The following is a 14,273-nucleotide window of genomic DNA, read 5'->3' as shown; positions in this document are numbered from 1 at the left end:
CAAAACTCAACATTGCCTTATTGCTCAATAGGGTGACACTTCGGGTTTAGTGATTATAATTTTATTAGTTTTAAAATAGTTATGGAAAAGAATAAGCCTTCTATAACAAGTAAGAGTTTTTAATTGGAGTAAAGCAAATACAGATGGTATGACACAAGAACTTTCAAAAGTTGATTGGATCTAGGCCCGAAACGTCAACCTTCCGGCTCCTATGATGCTGCTTGGCCTGCTGTGTTCATCCAGCTCTACACATTGTTATCTTTGATAATGCAAGTAGTCCATTTTGGATACATGAATTTTTAATCAATAAGTAGTCTGAACATTTTGAAGATGGTAACCAATTACCTTTGAATAAAGTCAAAAGCTCAGTTACATATACTTTTATCTAGGTTTCTCAATAAAAAAAAGACAACCAGGAAAAGATATTTCAAAAAACTTTTTGTTTACTGAAGATTACAAACAATTCACAATCATGTATGGAAGAAAATACAAAATAAATACAGGACAATTTCAAGCAATTTGGTGGAACCAAACAAAGGAGCATACATTTGGAAGTCAACAAATGACAGTAAAGAGTCAAATGGAAACAAAAGCGTATTTATTCCCACAATGTCAAAGGAAGTGTCTTACACAGGACAGAACATGCACAACACTGCCAATGAGATGGAGCACTCGTGTCTGCCAAGGATGCTATACAAAACAGAGACCACGGTGTTTAAAAATCCTCACGATACTCATTGCGTTATTTTGCTACAAATGAATAATTAAAAATACTTTCAAAGTGCAATCTGATTTGACTGTGGCTCACAGCCATCACAAATTGTGTTGCTTTCTTCTTATCAATTAAGTGCACAAAATAACTTTTTCCTTTTGTACATCTCATTTGCTACATATTTGTGTTCTGCCAGAAGACAGAGTAATTTGTAGTTTATTTACGCTTTTTGAAAATACTGATCTCTCAAAATGATTTGACTGTGATTTCATGTCATTGATACTTTGAAATCCTTACCTTCAAATAAATAGTGGTCAAAATGTCAAAGCTGTTTAAGGACTGAGTTCAACTTCTCCACAATATAGCTTTTCTCATTCTGTGAATGAAATTGGTCTCCGTGTACCAGAAAAAGGAATAAAAGAAGCATTACAACAACTGAAGCACAGGAATTCAAGTCTTTAAATAAACTATCAATTTGGGCAGGGGAGCTTTAGAACTGAGGTATATTCCTGCTTGTGACCTCTGCTTCATCTACTGCACCATGTGGTGTAATAGAATTCAGCAATGGGGAAGAAAGAAGCTGAGGGAAAGCTGGAGAACACCATTTGAGGGTCATTCTTGTGCAGTTCCTGGAGCTGATTTGCAGATAAGCAATGGCTGAATCCTACCAGATGTACGAATATGTGATTGTCTGAGGGGAATTAGGCATCACAAGAATTGAATGACCTTAAGCTTTACCCTAAAGTTACTGTGCTGTAAAAATACACTGCTTTAGTCTGCCTGCTGCCTTGTGATAACCTTGTGCACCTGTCAGAACTGCAAAAACTGATTATTGATGGTTGAAGCAGAATAGGAAAAGGCTAAGATTAAGTTTGCTACATCCTTACCTCTTTCTATGTCTGTGGAAGTAAACAAACTTAAGCAAGATGTTGAAATATAACCAAAACCTTTTTGGTTTACTATTTTCAGCATTAAGTATTGCTGAGCTGCAAATTGATCGTAAGCACGCTGGTCATATCTAATATTGTCATTACTCCTGTTAAAATTAAAGAAGATCATGTTAAAACGTAGCCTTGATTTATAGTCGCCATAAATCAATGGGGCGGGGGGGAGACAGAGAATGAGTCCAAAGCATTGTTTTTTTGCAGAAGAGTGAAGTTATTTAACTCTTACAATGCCTCACACCCTAAAATGTCCATGCTCACAGAAATTACTGACCATCGTGTATCTCATCTCAAGGGTGGGAAGATCAAGATGACAGAAGAGAAAGAAAACCTTAAAAATTGTATCTACGATCAGTTGCCACAGCTCCATGTTCTTGCAATTTATGCTCCCATGACCAACTGCAGTCCTTTCTGACCAAAATTTTTTTACGCTAATTATGTTGTAGGCCCATTTTGTGACATGAACATCAGTCTCATGGCACATCTATCGGTACTTATCTATTATCATCATAGGCCTAAAACATGTTTCAGATGGAAGTGAAGACCACTGGGCAGGGGGAGGACTCATCTCCCACAAGAGGACATGTTCAAAATAGCTTGCTCTATATTTCAAGGTTTGAGATAAGCTTGACACAGTAATAACAAGTGACAATACTAAAAACTTGGAGCTATTCCATAGGGTGACCATTTGTGTAAAACATGAAGCTAAAGCATTAGATCATGTAGAGATAGTGGATGGAACAAATCAACTGTACCAAATATCAAGACACCCTTTGCAACAGGCCTGCATTCACCTCTACTTTTACAGAAAATATACTTTAGAAGAGGATACCCGGTTTGTTTTGGTTTCTGTAGAACTGGAGAGTTTCATCAAAATTAAGTTACTTTTCAAAATTAGAGAACAGAAATCAAATTTTTGTTGAATATATAATTAAACTTTAAATTTTTGTTTAGCTGAATTTCAAAGTAGCTTAAATGTCCCAAATTATGTTTGTAATTAGTACATACATCACCATAGTTTGCAAAATTCAAGAGTCCTCAAATGTAACCTTGCACTAGTAGAATGCCCATGTTTTTGAATACTGGTTTCTTGAGGTTGCTGTGTGCTTTAATGTTAATTAACTATGGAGTCATTAAAGCTCAAAAGGTGACCAAGGCACACTGAGTCATGGCGGACTTAGAAACTGGAAGCAAAGGGCAAGAGTTCACTTCATTGTTCTAGAATTATCAGCATCTCAATCCCTCTGGTAGGTGCTCCCACAGGAAATACAAAGCTGAACACAGCAAGATATGGATATTTTCACTATGCTTTTCCCACTCATCTGTCCATTGCATTGGATTGTCAATTCATTCTGAACAACATAATTTGTAAACTATCCCACATAAATTGTACTTGCCTCGTCTTTTCTTCACATAAAGAACTGGCTCCAATCCCTCACTCAGTTGTGAAATTATTTCATGGTCCTCTTCTTTGTTACCTTGATAGCATCCTTGAGCTCCTTGTCCCTGCCCATATTACTCATGTTAGCAATTCTCGTGTGCTGGATTCCACTCCCAAACTGCCATCAGATTCTTTGGCCATCTTATTTTACCAAATCTCTCACTTTTTCTATTTATCTTTCAATGTTCTGAAGCCGCCTTGACGACTAATTCTCTCAGGATCTCATCAACTCCTTTCTAGACGTTGAGAGGCAGCTTCCCTTGGCTGGAAAGTCCACAACAAGGAATCATGACATTAGGATAAAGGGTCAATCATTTAATATTGGGATGAAAGTTGCAATTCTTTAGAATTTGTGGCCTCTCAGAGTTTCGGTCAAGTATATTCAAATTGAGACTGATTGATTTGAAGACACAGAAAGAATCAGAAGTCTCAGGATAAGGCAAAAAAAGACCTGAAATGGAATATTTGCCATGATCTGCTTAAATGTTAATGATAGGTCACAGTGATTGACTTTGGTTCCTATTTAAGTCCTTATTAGCCCTCATTGGGTCAAATCATAAAATGATTTGAGATAATCTATTAAGAACTTTAAACACACTCCTGTCAATGCAAAGTTTTACTTTGCTCAAGAAAATTTAAAATTTCCAGTAATTTCAAATAAATGATTTAAATGGAGCAGTTTTCATAACTTTTGTATTAATAGAACTCAAAGATGGTTAATATTAATTAAGATGAGATTATAAACATAAGTTTGGATTCTTGGAGAGAAGTTATTAGTGGGAAATAGCCTACTGAAGCTCATTTACCCAACTCCCAAATCCACTTCTTGAAGCTTCAAATCCTTTGTTGGCTTCGTCATTTATACACTTTCGAAAATATAGCTGCAACTTGTATGCCTGGATCTTTGTCAATGTCACAGTGAAGGAGAATGTGGAAAAGAGGGCACAAACCTAAAGAGATGATCTTTTTTGAAAAACAAAGAAGTGCATCGGCCCAAATGTCACAAGCTCCACCTGTGAACCCTCTACAGACACCTTTCAGTATTCAAGTACTGATGTCAGGAAAAGAAGTTTCAAAATGGTCAGGCAGGTTTAAGATCTGGATATCAACAGGTTACAAAGTGAGGGGAATTAAATCACACTATAAGTGACGTCACTCAAATTTGCATCATAAACGTACAATATTTGTATTCACGAAGTATTTTGGGATTGGAAGCAAGTTTCCTTGGGAGTAAAGTCTTCCTCAAGACGATGCATGCGGCAGACAGAATCGTTCAGCAGACTAAGGCAGCGCAGCAAACCTGCCAGCCTGGCTCACTGGCACGCTCTGCAAGGATAATCCGTTTTCTCGGTGCTGGCACAATAAACACAAAGCACTGCAGATGCTGAAATAAAGACAGTGCATGCTGGAGAAACACAGCAGGTCTGGCAGCATCTGTCAGGAGAAAAACAGAGTTAATGTTTTGAGTACAGTGGTTCTTCATCAGAACCTTCAGTATTTTTCTAGCACTCCCTGCTCTTTGTTGGCATATGATTCAATTAGTTCCAGATAACCACAACTGAACGTTCTAATGAACAGAGTTATCCAAACTGTACATTATATGCAAAAACATACTGCATATTTTTAAAGAGATGAGCCACATACTCTTGCATCGTGCACTGAACTGCTTTGGCTGGTATGACAGAAAAGGTGCCCAATGTGCTGGTTGTTTCAGACTTATGATTCAAACTGCCACTGTGTTGCGTAGATGTATGCTCATTCGCACTGCGCTCCAGTGCCATTCACCCGAGAATGTCCCATTTCCTAGAAATGTTTGGACACTTCCCTAATCCATTCAAATCAGTTGCAGAGGCACGTATTTACCAGAGTTGTTGATTACTTATCCAGCCAGTCTATTTGGAAATGCCCTGACATTTTCTCTCAGCTAAAAGAAAACAGGGAACATTCACATCAAAAACCTCAGTGCTGTTCCTCTGGCTTTTTAACTTTGTGTTGGGAAGGAAGCGCTTACCAGCATTAAGTCCATTAAAAAGCATTGTAGATTTTACAACTTCCCATGGCAGCAGCTTCTCAGAATTCAAATTCGGGACACTGCCCATTGTGCCAATGAATAGCTGCTGGGGCTACAACGTAAAATCGATAGAACTGCCAAACTACAAAGTTCAAACTGACAAATTAGAGAAAATACCTCTAGGATCCCAGAGAAATGGGACTTTATGGTTTTGTGAAGAGTTGCAGACTGTCCCATTTTACAATTTCAGGCACCAAAATTATCCAAGAAAACTTCCAAAAGACAGCTGCCAAAAAATTCCAAGAAAAATGTTCTCTGTAACAAGGATTTCACATTCCCCCCATTGTACATTTAAGTTCTTTGCAGGACTTATTGCTCAACCAAACAATGGGTATTTGCATTGTAAAATATGTGGTAATGTGGGAAATATGTTATGAACAGCTGTTCAGAGGCAAGAAGCCCCCTTATGGGTAACTCTACCAGCCATCAGGATGTAACTGCCATAACAAACTATTCATAACTAAATACCCATCTCTGGCATTCCCTTAATTCTGCCTTGCAATATTAATCTGCAACGTAAACATTAAAAGTTTGTGGTGTACATTCAAATGTGCATTTTGGGAAAATGATGAGGGAAATTTAGCATTGAAACTAACACACATTTGGTGTGTTAAACAACAGAATAATTATGCACTGGTTCCGACAATTATGGTGACATTTGATTATGCCCAATGTTAGAATCCAATTTTTAGCATCTATGTGATTGTTTGCTTTTCAATACTTTCCTTGTTCTTCTGATAATATGGAGAGTAATTTATATTATTGTCTCTCTGATGACAGTGCAACCCTACAGTTCTCTGGGTCTATTGTGACTTTACTTTTACCTACTTCATAAGCTTTCCAAGAAGAATTACTTCTTCCCTGCTTAAATTGAATTGTTACAATGGGCATAATCAGTACCGTGCTATATTTACTAACAAACGTGATGAGCCGAAGTGCCTATTTCCATGCTGTAGATCTCTATAAATCACTGAATTCACTTCTTTTGTTTAACCTGCTGCTCTCTGATTTCACCTCTGATGACAGCCAGCCAGGCGAAGGGTTTGACTACCTCCGATGACGGCTGTGTCCTGTGTTGGAGTCTTTATAATGGCTGCGCTCCCGGCTTGTGTCCCTACGATGACGGCTACGCTCTCTGCTCGAGCTTTTCCGACGACGGTCCCGCTCCCCACTTGCACCCCTCCGCCGTCTCTGCTCCTTGCTTGGATTCCGTTGGCGGTTCCGCTCCCTGCTGGAGCCCTGCTGGACGCGGACCCGATCCCTGCTGGCATTCCTTCGGTACCGCCTCCCCTCAAGCCTCTGGTCTTGTCGACTGCAGCTTCGCTCGTTGCTGGAGCCTCTCCAGTTGCGGCTCTGCTCCCGGCTTGAGTCCCTGCCACGCCGAGCACTCTCCTTCCTGGAGTGGACTTGGTGCCGGCTCCATTCCCTTTGATGGCAGCTGCCATCACTACTCGAGTCCCTCCAGTTTCTACTGCGTTCACTGCTTGTGCTGCTCTGTCGTGATTTGTGAGCCCTTTTCAAGTCCTTTTGCATTTGGCTGCCTTCCACCTTGACCGTATTGGTTTGAAGATCTTTTTCTGCATGGCTAGGGCCATTTTGATATTTAGCTTTTTTACCACTGCCCTCCTGCAGGGAACAGCCTTTACTATTAGGTAAAGTGGTTATGTGTTCCTTGCTCTGCACAGACTTGCACGCACCTGGATGAGAAGTAGGAATGATGTCGCTTTGTGGCTGAATCTGGCCCAAATCACCAGTGAAACTTTCACCAGCATCTGGCTTTCCATTGATTTCCTGAGCGAGTGGCACTTTCTTGCCATGGTTGAGAGCACCAGGACATGCCAGGAGACTGGTAGCAGCCTGTGCAGGAGCTGTTCCCAACGTTGAGCACACATTCACAGCCATCTGGTCTCCGAACCCCATCTTCGGCTCTGCTCTGCACTGCTGGCCTTCACTTTCTTCCTTCCGCTTCAGGTTCTCCAGCAACTTTTCCCTCAGCTCCCTCTCCTTCTGCTGCAGCTCCACCACACGCTCTTTCTCCTCCTCCACTCGCCTGAGCTCAGCTTCTTGCTGCCTCCTCTTCTCCTCCAGTTGGTGCAGACGGGCTGCCTCTGCTTCACATGCTTCCAGCTCCTGCTGCTTCCCAACCTGCAGAGAGAAGCCACAGAGATTGAAAGTCAAACAAACAGTCTCTTCAAAACTGACCAAGAAAAAGGAGTTGCCCACTTTATATTCCTGTCCATTTTCGCACGAGGCTTGTGAAAATATTTGTTTTTGACAGTGAATGGAACTTTAACTATCAAGCACCTTCAGGCCAGAGACAGTCTATCATTGGACTGTTAATTCAGACACTGACATAATGTTCTGGGAACCCGAGTTTGAATCCTGCCAAAGCAGATGGTGGAATTTGAACTCAGTGAAAAGAAATTTGGAATTAAGGATTTAACAACAACCATGATTCATTGTCAAGTGTCAGAAAAACCCATCTGGTTCACTCACGCCCTTGAGTGAAGGAAACTGTCATCCTTACCTGGTCTGGCCTACATGTGACTCCAGACCCACAGCAATGTGACTGATTCTTAACTGCCCTCTGGGCAATTAAAGATGGGCAATAAATGCTGGCCTAGCCAGTGACGCCCTCATTCTATGAATGAATAAAAAAAATTCAAAAGCAAATTATTATGGACACTGGAACACCAAAAATAGAAAATGCTGGAAGCTAAATTAGGCAGCATCAGCAGAGAGAGAAAGACAGTTCACATTTCATGCCAGTGACCAATTTAACAAATTCCAACAATATTTCCACCCTTCATGCCACACTTACAGATATTCATTAGATGTTCAGAATTCTTCAAACCACTATTCACATCCCATCCTAAAATCCATTTTTATTACCATGAGCTGTGATACATTTGTTCTCAAGAGAACCAACTCAATCTACCTCAAAACCATTCTGGTTTGTAGTTTCATTTCATCCTTCTACTCATTCAGTGATTTAACAAAAATGACTATTTTTATCTCAGGCGCAAAGGATTGCAAGCTGCAACAATTCATGGGTACCAAAAAGCAACCTTCCTCCCTTTCCCTTTAGCCCTCCACTCATTTTTCATTCACATGCTCTGTGCCTTTAGGGAATCTGAGCAATCTTGCCTCAGCTCTATCCCCTCACATGAACTTTCTATCAACTTTGTCTTATTATCCACTTCTATGGGCAGGAGAATTTTCAGTTTAGTGGGCCATTTTACCCATCCTCATGTATTTTCCCTTCATCTGGATTCTTCCCTTTGGCCTTTTACCCATTCCCAACTGTCTCACTAAAACTTTTTAATAAGTCATTCCAGGGGATGTGAGGCTCACTGATTATGTGAAAATCTGCTTCTGTTTTCCTTGAACAGAATGGCTTGCTAGGCCAGGGCAGAGGGCAGCTAATAATGAACCACGTGGCTGTGGGTCTGGAGGCACATGTGAGCCAGACAAGGTAAGGATGGCAGATTTCCTTCTCTCAAGGATTTTAGTGAATCACATGAGTCACTATGACAAATCGATAGCTACCATGACCAAGGTTAGCATTTGATTTCAGGATTTAACTTTACTCATTAATTTTAAATTTTACCAGCTGCTAGTGTCGGATTTGAACAAAGGGCCCAGAGCATCTGGATTAACAGTCAGTGATATTTCCACTACGCCATGATCCTATTGCTTCCATGATATCAGCTGTCTCAATGTGTCTGCTTTGCTAGTCATTGTAATCTATTTCATTTCAACTCGCAGCACCCTATTCACTTAGATCCAACCCTAACATGGTGACCAGTTCTGATGAAAGGTCATAGGCTTGAAATAATAACTCTGTTTCACTCTGTCCTAGTTTGCTGCTTGACCAGTGTGTTTCTACCATTTTCTATTTTGATTCCTATAAATAGAATTTTATTTGTCTTGAGAAACATTGTATTTAGTAATTCAAATCAACAACACAGTTTTCTTGCTCAGGGTAATTTGAATTATTAAACAATTAAATGGTACAGCAGCTTAAGACTATGATTTAGCATGAATAAACCATTTATCATGAATTAAATAGTCAAAAAATGTTTTTCAATCCTATTTAGTGGCATGGTTCCAAGGCAAATCACTGTAATTCAAGCACTGAACTGCTGGTAGAAAGTTCATGCTTATCAGAAAACAGATTTTTTACTGTAATATTTCCTAATGGACAGCATGGTGGCTCAGTGGTTAGCACTGGTGCCTCACAGCGCCAGGGACCAGGGTTCAATTCCACCCTCAGGTGACCGTCGGTGTGGAGTTTGCACATTCTCCCCATGTTTGTTTCCTCCGGGCACTCTGGTTTTCTCCCCCAGTCCGAAGATGTGCGGGTTAGGTGGATGGTAAATTGCCCATAGTGTCCAGGGATTGCAGGCTAGGTAAGTTCGCTGTTGGAAGTGCAGAGTTACAGGGATTGGGGGTGGGTTGGGTTTGGGTGGGATGCTCTACGCAGGGACAGTGTAGACACGATGGGCCAAATGGCCTGCTTCCACACTATACAGATTCTATATCTGTATCAATCTCACTTCCTGTGACATTAAATTCAAGCAGTATGCCAGCCACTAAAAACAGGATTGAAAAAAAAGGTTGCTCCAAGTTATGAGTAATACGTTTTACATTAGCCAAGGGAGATACTAAGTATTTATTGATATAACCAGGCAGACTTGTGCAGTGGCAAGGAGACTGATGAGAAAAAGCAAAAAAAAAGATGTCCATGTGTGAAGGTGGGGGAAGAAAAAAAAAAAGAGAGAAGCTCAAACAGGAGCCAGCTAAGAGGCATTGTTGTGTTTTTAAGGCATTGTCCTTAAGTTAGACTCTCTAGCTGCAGTTTACCTCCAGGATGCAGTACAGCCATCCATTACTTAACTGAGACAGAGTTTTCGGCTGCAGAGGCATGTCAAGATCAGCTTGCTCCTGTAACCACCCAATCTACCTGGTAAACAAACTTGGGTGGGTTTGTCACCTCGAACCCAAGGCAAGCTACAGGGGTTTAGAGCTTTCTTGATTTAGACCAATTTTAGTCTATTCAATAACTACATGCTGAAACTGTGAAATTCTATCTGACAGTTTTGTGAGGGTAAATTCACCTCAAAGACTGAACTATCCCCTCCCCACCTCCACTCTCCTCTTCACCTATCTTCTCCGCTATCCATCTTCGGTCCACCTCCCCCTCTCTCCCTATTTATTTCAGAACCCTCTCCCCATCCCCCTCTCTGATGAAGGGTCTAGGCCCAAAACGACAGCTTTTGTGCTCCTGAGATGCTGCTTGGCCTGTTATGTTCATCCAGCCTCACACTTTGTTATCTTCACCTCAAAGACTGCTGGATAAGGCTGAAGATAACAGGAACCAATGAGAGGTTTTACAATTGACTGTTACGTGAATGGAATTATGCTGAGTCATTCAGGTCTGCTGAGAGTTAAAACTGCAGGAAATCAGTAACCGCTTCCTCCACCAAATTAGGCATGCATTTGGGTGAAACTTTCAGGATTAGTCATGTGCATGGATAATTCCAAATAAGGTATACACTTGGCACATAGACTCTGTGCGGAGAGCCTGAAGAAATTCCTTTGTTCAGCAGCACTTCGAAGATTCACGCTGTAAGAAGTCAGTAGATGTGGTGAAGATGCTGAGCAGAGTTTCAGCCTGGCCAGCTGCCAACTCTCCCAGCTAGTAATGTTCGGGTTTTGTTACAGAAATCAGGGTAGTAAAAGACTGTGACTAAAATATCTCTAAATAGTTAAGAGCGTATGTTATTTGTTTGAATACTTAATAAATTAACTGAATTTATAGAACCCTAAGCATCTCCATTGTATCTTCATCTATGTATGTATTATTGTCTCTCAGAGAGGTTACAACAAGGCATTTGCACACCATGCAATCTGCCCATGGCCTTTTAGGGATAAGAAGTAAATACTGGTTTGTCAATGACCCCACTATTACAGAATTTATGATCTTTTACTCACTAAGTAAAACCATTGAACTGGTAGGACAGCTTCAATGGCAATTCCCCTTGGTAGTTTTAACTCAAACTCTCTACTTTCCAAACTTATAGCCCAAGAACTGTCTGTCCTAAAAAAGGACTTGTGTGAAATTTATTGGTAATTTTAAATCCTTTTGTTCCTTTAAAACTACACAAAAAAACTCGCTGAATCCAAGGGACAATCCACTGACTCACACTCATTTGCAGGACAAACAGTTCTTGGCAAGGATCTTTGTTGGGGGTTTAGGGCAATGCTGGTATGACAACATGCGCAAACTTCCTGTGGAAATTTCACAAAATCCTAGATGAATCCATACATTCTTAAAAGTGTTGACTTCCTCTGAAGGATGAGAAACTTCTTCAGAATGGTTGTTATGGCAAGGCAGCACTCATCTAATTCAATCTTGATGTCCTGGCCCAGTATCCTTAATGTTTTGTGAGCATATGCTGCTGCACTTCAAATCAAAATTAAAAATAATCACATCCAGGCCTTCCCTGGGCTGAGAATGGGTTCTGTTCTGGAGTCTGTTACAGAAGTTGATTTGTGGACCGCTTTGCAGAACACCTACACTTGGTTCGCACTAAACAACTGCACCTACCAGTCGCGAACCATTTCAACTTGCCATCTCATTCCTCAGACAACATATCCATCATGGCCCTCCTGCAGTGCCACAACGATGCTATCCGAAGGTTACAGGAACAGCAACTCATATTCTGCTTGGGAACCCTGCTGCCCAATGGTATCAAAGTGGACTTCACAAGCTTCAAAATCTCCCCACCCCCTACCGCATTCCAAAACCAGCCCAGCTCGTCCCCACCTCCCTAACCTGTCCTTCCTCCCACCTAGCCCCTCTTCCCACCTCAAGCCCTATCCCCATCTCCTACCTACTAAGCTCATCCTGCCTCCTTGACCTGTCTGTCCTCCCTGGACTAATCTATCTCCTCCCCACCTACACTCACCTTTACTGGCTCCATCCCCGCCTCTTTGACAGGTCTGTCTCCTCTCCACCTATCTTCTCCTCTATCCATCTTCTATCCGCCTCCAACCGCTTTCCCTATTTTATTTCAAAACCTCCTTCCCCTTCCCCATTTCTGAAGGAGGGTCTAGGCCCGAAACGTCAGCCTTCCTGCTTGGCCTGCCGTGTTCATCCAGCTCTACACGTTGTTATCTCAGATTAAGATAATTAGTTTAGTTTCTATGAGAACAGAAGGTTGAAAATTCAGTTCAGAGTTTCCAAGCCAAGATGGCTGATGTAGAAATCTTCAAGTTGAGAAAGTGTGGACCCCCAGAACTGTGCAAGGTCCAAGTCATCAAACAAAAAGAAATTGTGCTAAACACAGTCTCAAAAGGTCCAATGGAAAGAAACTGGGATACTTCAGTTAAATCAAGGTTTAAAAAAATTGAGGTCAGTGATGTTTCTCTGGAAATGCATCTTTGAAATATATATTGTTCGTAAACAGGATGAAACTTTATTTTAATAGCTGTTAAGATCTAACTATAGAATAAATATTTTATATAGAAACAGCTCTGTTCTCCTCATTTTCCTTGCAATAAATATATGCTAAATTGGTTAAGCAAAATCTACAGCCCTATGTAAATATGTTACATTGACTAAACACTCTGTTAATCAAGTTGAAACATTAAATATATGACCTGTTTTGCCTAGTTTTATTGTGGAATCTGACTCGTCCAATATTATCAAAGGCTAGGGTCATTAGTGTAATTGCCCCTTTTCACATCACAACCTCACATTAGAAGTTCCAGGAGCAGGCAAAATGCTGCTTCTTTTCAAGTTATGTGGGTGTCACTGACTAGGCAAATATTTATTACCTATTCCCATTTGCACAGACAGCTGTTAGAAGTCAACCGCATTACAGGGACTGTGGAGTCATATGCATGTCAGACAAGGTAAGGACGGCATATTTCCGTCCCTGAAGGATCTCAGTAAAACAGATGGGTTTTTACAACAAATCACAACTGCAGTTACCATTAGGTCTGCTTTTTATTGAGCTAAACTTTCACTGTGTGAAAGGGAGTCATACTCATCTCCACAGCATTGGCAGAGAACGCTGGATAACTAACTAGTCTAGTGGTATGACTATTACACCATGCCCTTCCCTGCAGAGCTGAGATATAATTTATTAAAATTGTCTGCACCAAAAGCCTCTCCAATTTGAAATACTTTCTTCAAACGAGAGGTGGGCTATACCCAACACTACAATAGTTAAGCAATTGTACTAAGAATTACAGAATCAAACTGAATCGATGTTTCTTTTGCTATATTCTGAACACCACATAGGAAGCATTTTAGGCGTGACAAGTTGCTTAATCTCAAGGCCCTGACAACACATACAAGATAACAAACAAAACCCTGCAGTCACAGCTCATGATGCCAAAACACAGGACATTTTGATCATCATTACAGCATGGTTAGCCACGTAAACACATCATCCTAACCTGATCTTCCAGAATTCAGGCACTCTCACCTTGGCTCTGCTTAGCAGCTCTGCAATAAGGCGGATAGACTGCAGGTTCCTCTGTGCTAAAAGGAGTTTTCGTTCCTCCAGAGCGATTTTTTCCTGCAGCCTTTTCTGCTCTTCCCGTTGCAGTTTGCGCACATTTCGCCGCTCTTCACGCTCCTTCTGCTTCTGTTCCCTCTTTCTAACCTTTTCTTCTCTCTTCTTCTCCCGCTCTTGCTCTTCCAGCTCTCTCTGCTTCCTGGGGAGAACCGAGAAAAAAATCCAATTAGTAGCAAATCTTACCGGACCTGTAATTTCAGGAATGATATGCTGGTTCATGTGTCGGTAAATATTAGTATCCATGCAGAGAGAAGACAGACTGCCACACTTTGAACGAAAACAAGAGATAAAAATGTCTTAGTCAATGACAAATTTAAATTTTCTTTTATTGTTAAATAGATTATTTCCATTATTACAAATTACCAAATTTATTGAACACAGCACACTGTGAGCAATGCTGGAAGCAGTTAAAATACTTCAATAACACTGCAGTACTTTTATGACTCAAGTTAAAATCAGTGAAGCAAATGTTCATTGATGTGCCTAAATGCTCACAAAACAATTTACAAGT

At 40.8% G+C, this 14,273-nt stretch overlaps 1 protein-coding gene across 1 annotated transcript in view; it reads right to left on the bottom strand.

The window, feature by feature from the left end:
* Nucleotides 1-480: 480 nt before the first annotated feature.
* LOC125453365 (A-kinase anchor protein 17A-like) overlaps nucleotides 481-14,273 on the bottom strand; it is a 34,305-nt gene continuing 20,512 nt past the window's right edge. The window contains exons 4-5 of the mRNA XM_048532841.2: nucleotides 13,670-13,901; nucleotides 481-7,313 (exon numbers count right to left, since the gene is read on the bottom strand). Coding sequence (XP_048388798.1) covers nucleotides 6,216-7,313; nucleotides 13,670-13,901 — 1,330 coding nt within the window. The 3' untranslated portion in view covers nucleotides 481-6,215. The remainder of the gene's footprint in view (nucleotides 7,314-13,669; nucleotides 13,902-14,273) is intronic.

The sequence above is a fragment of the Stegostoma tigrinum genome, chromosome 6 (genome assembly GCF_030684315.1).
Source record: "Stegostoma tigrinum isolate sSteTig4 chromosome 6, sSteTig4.hap1, whole genome shotgun sequence".
In the NCBI taxonomy this organism is placed as follows: domain Eukaryota; kingdom Metazoa; phylum Chordata; class Chondrichthyes; order Orectolobiformes; family Stegostomatidae; genus Stegostoma; species Stegostoma tigrinum.
The sequence above is the reverse complement of the archived record's forward strand: the minus strand, read 5'-3'. Positions and strand labels throughout refer to the sequence as shown.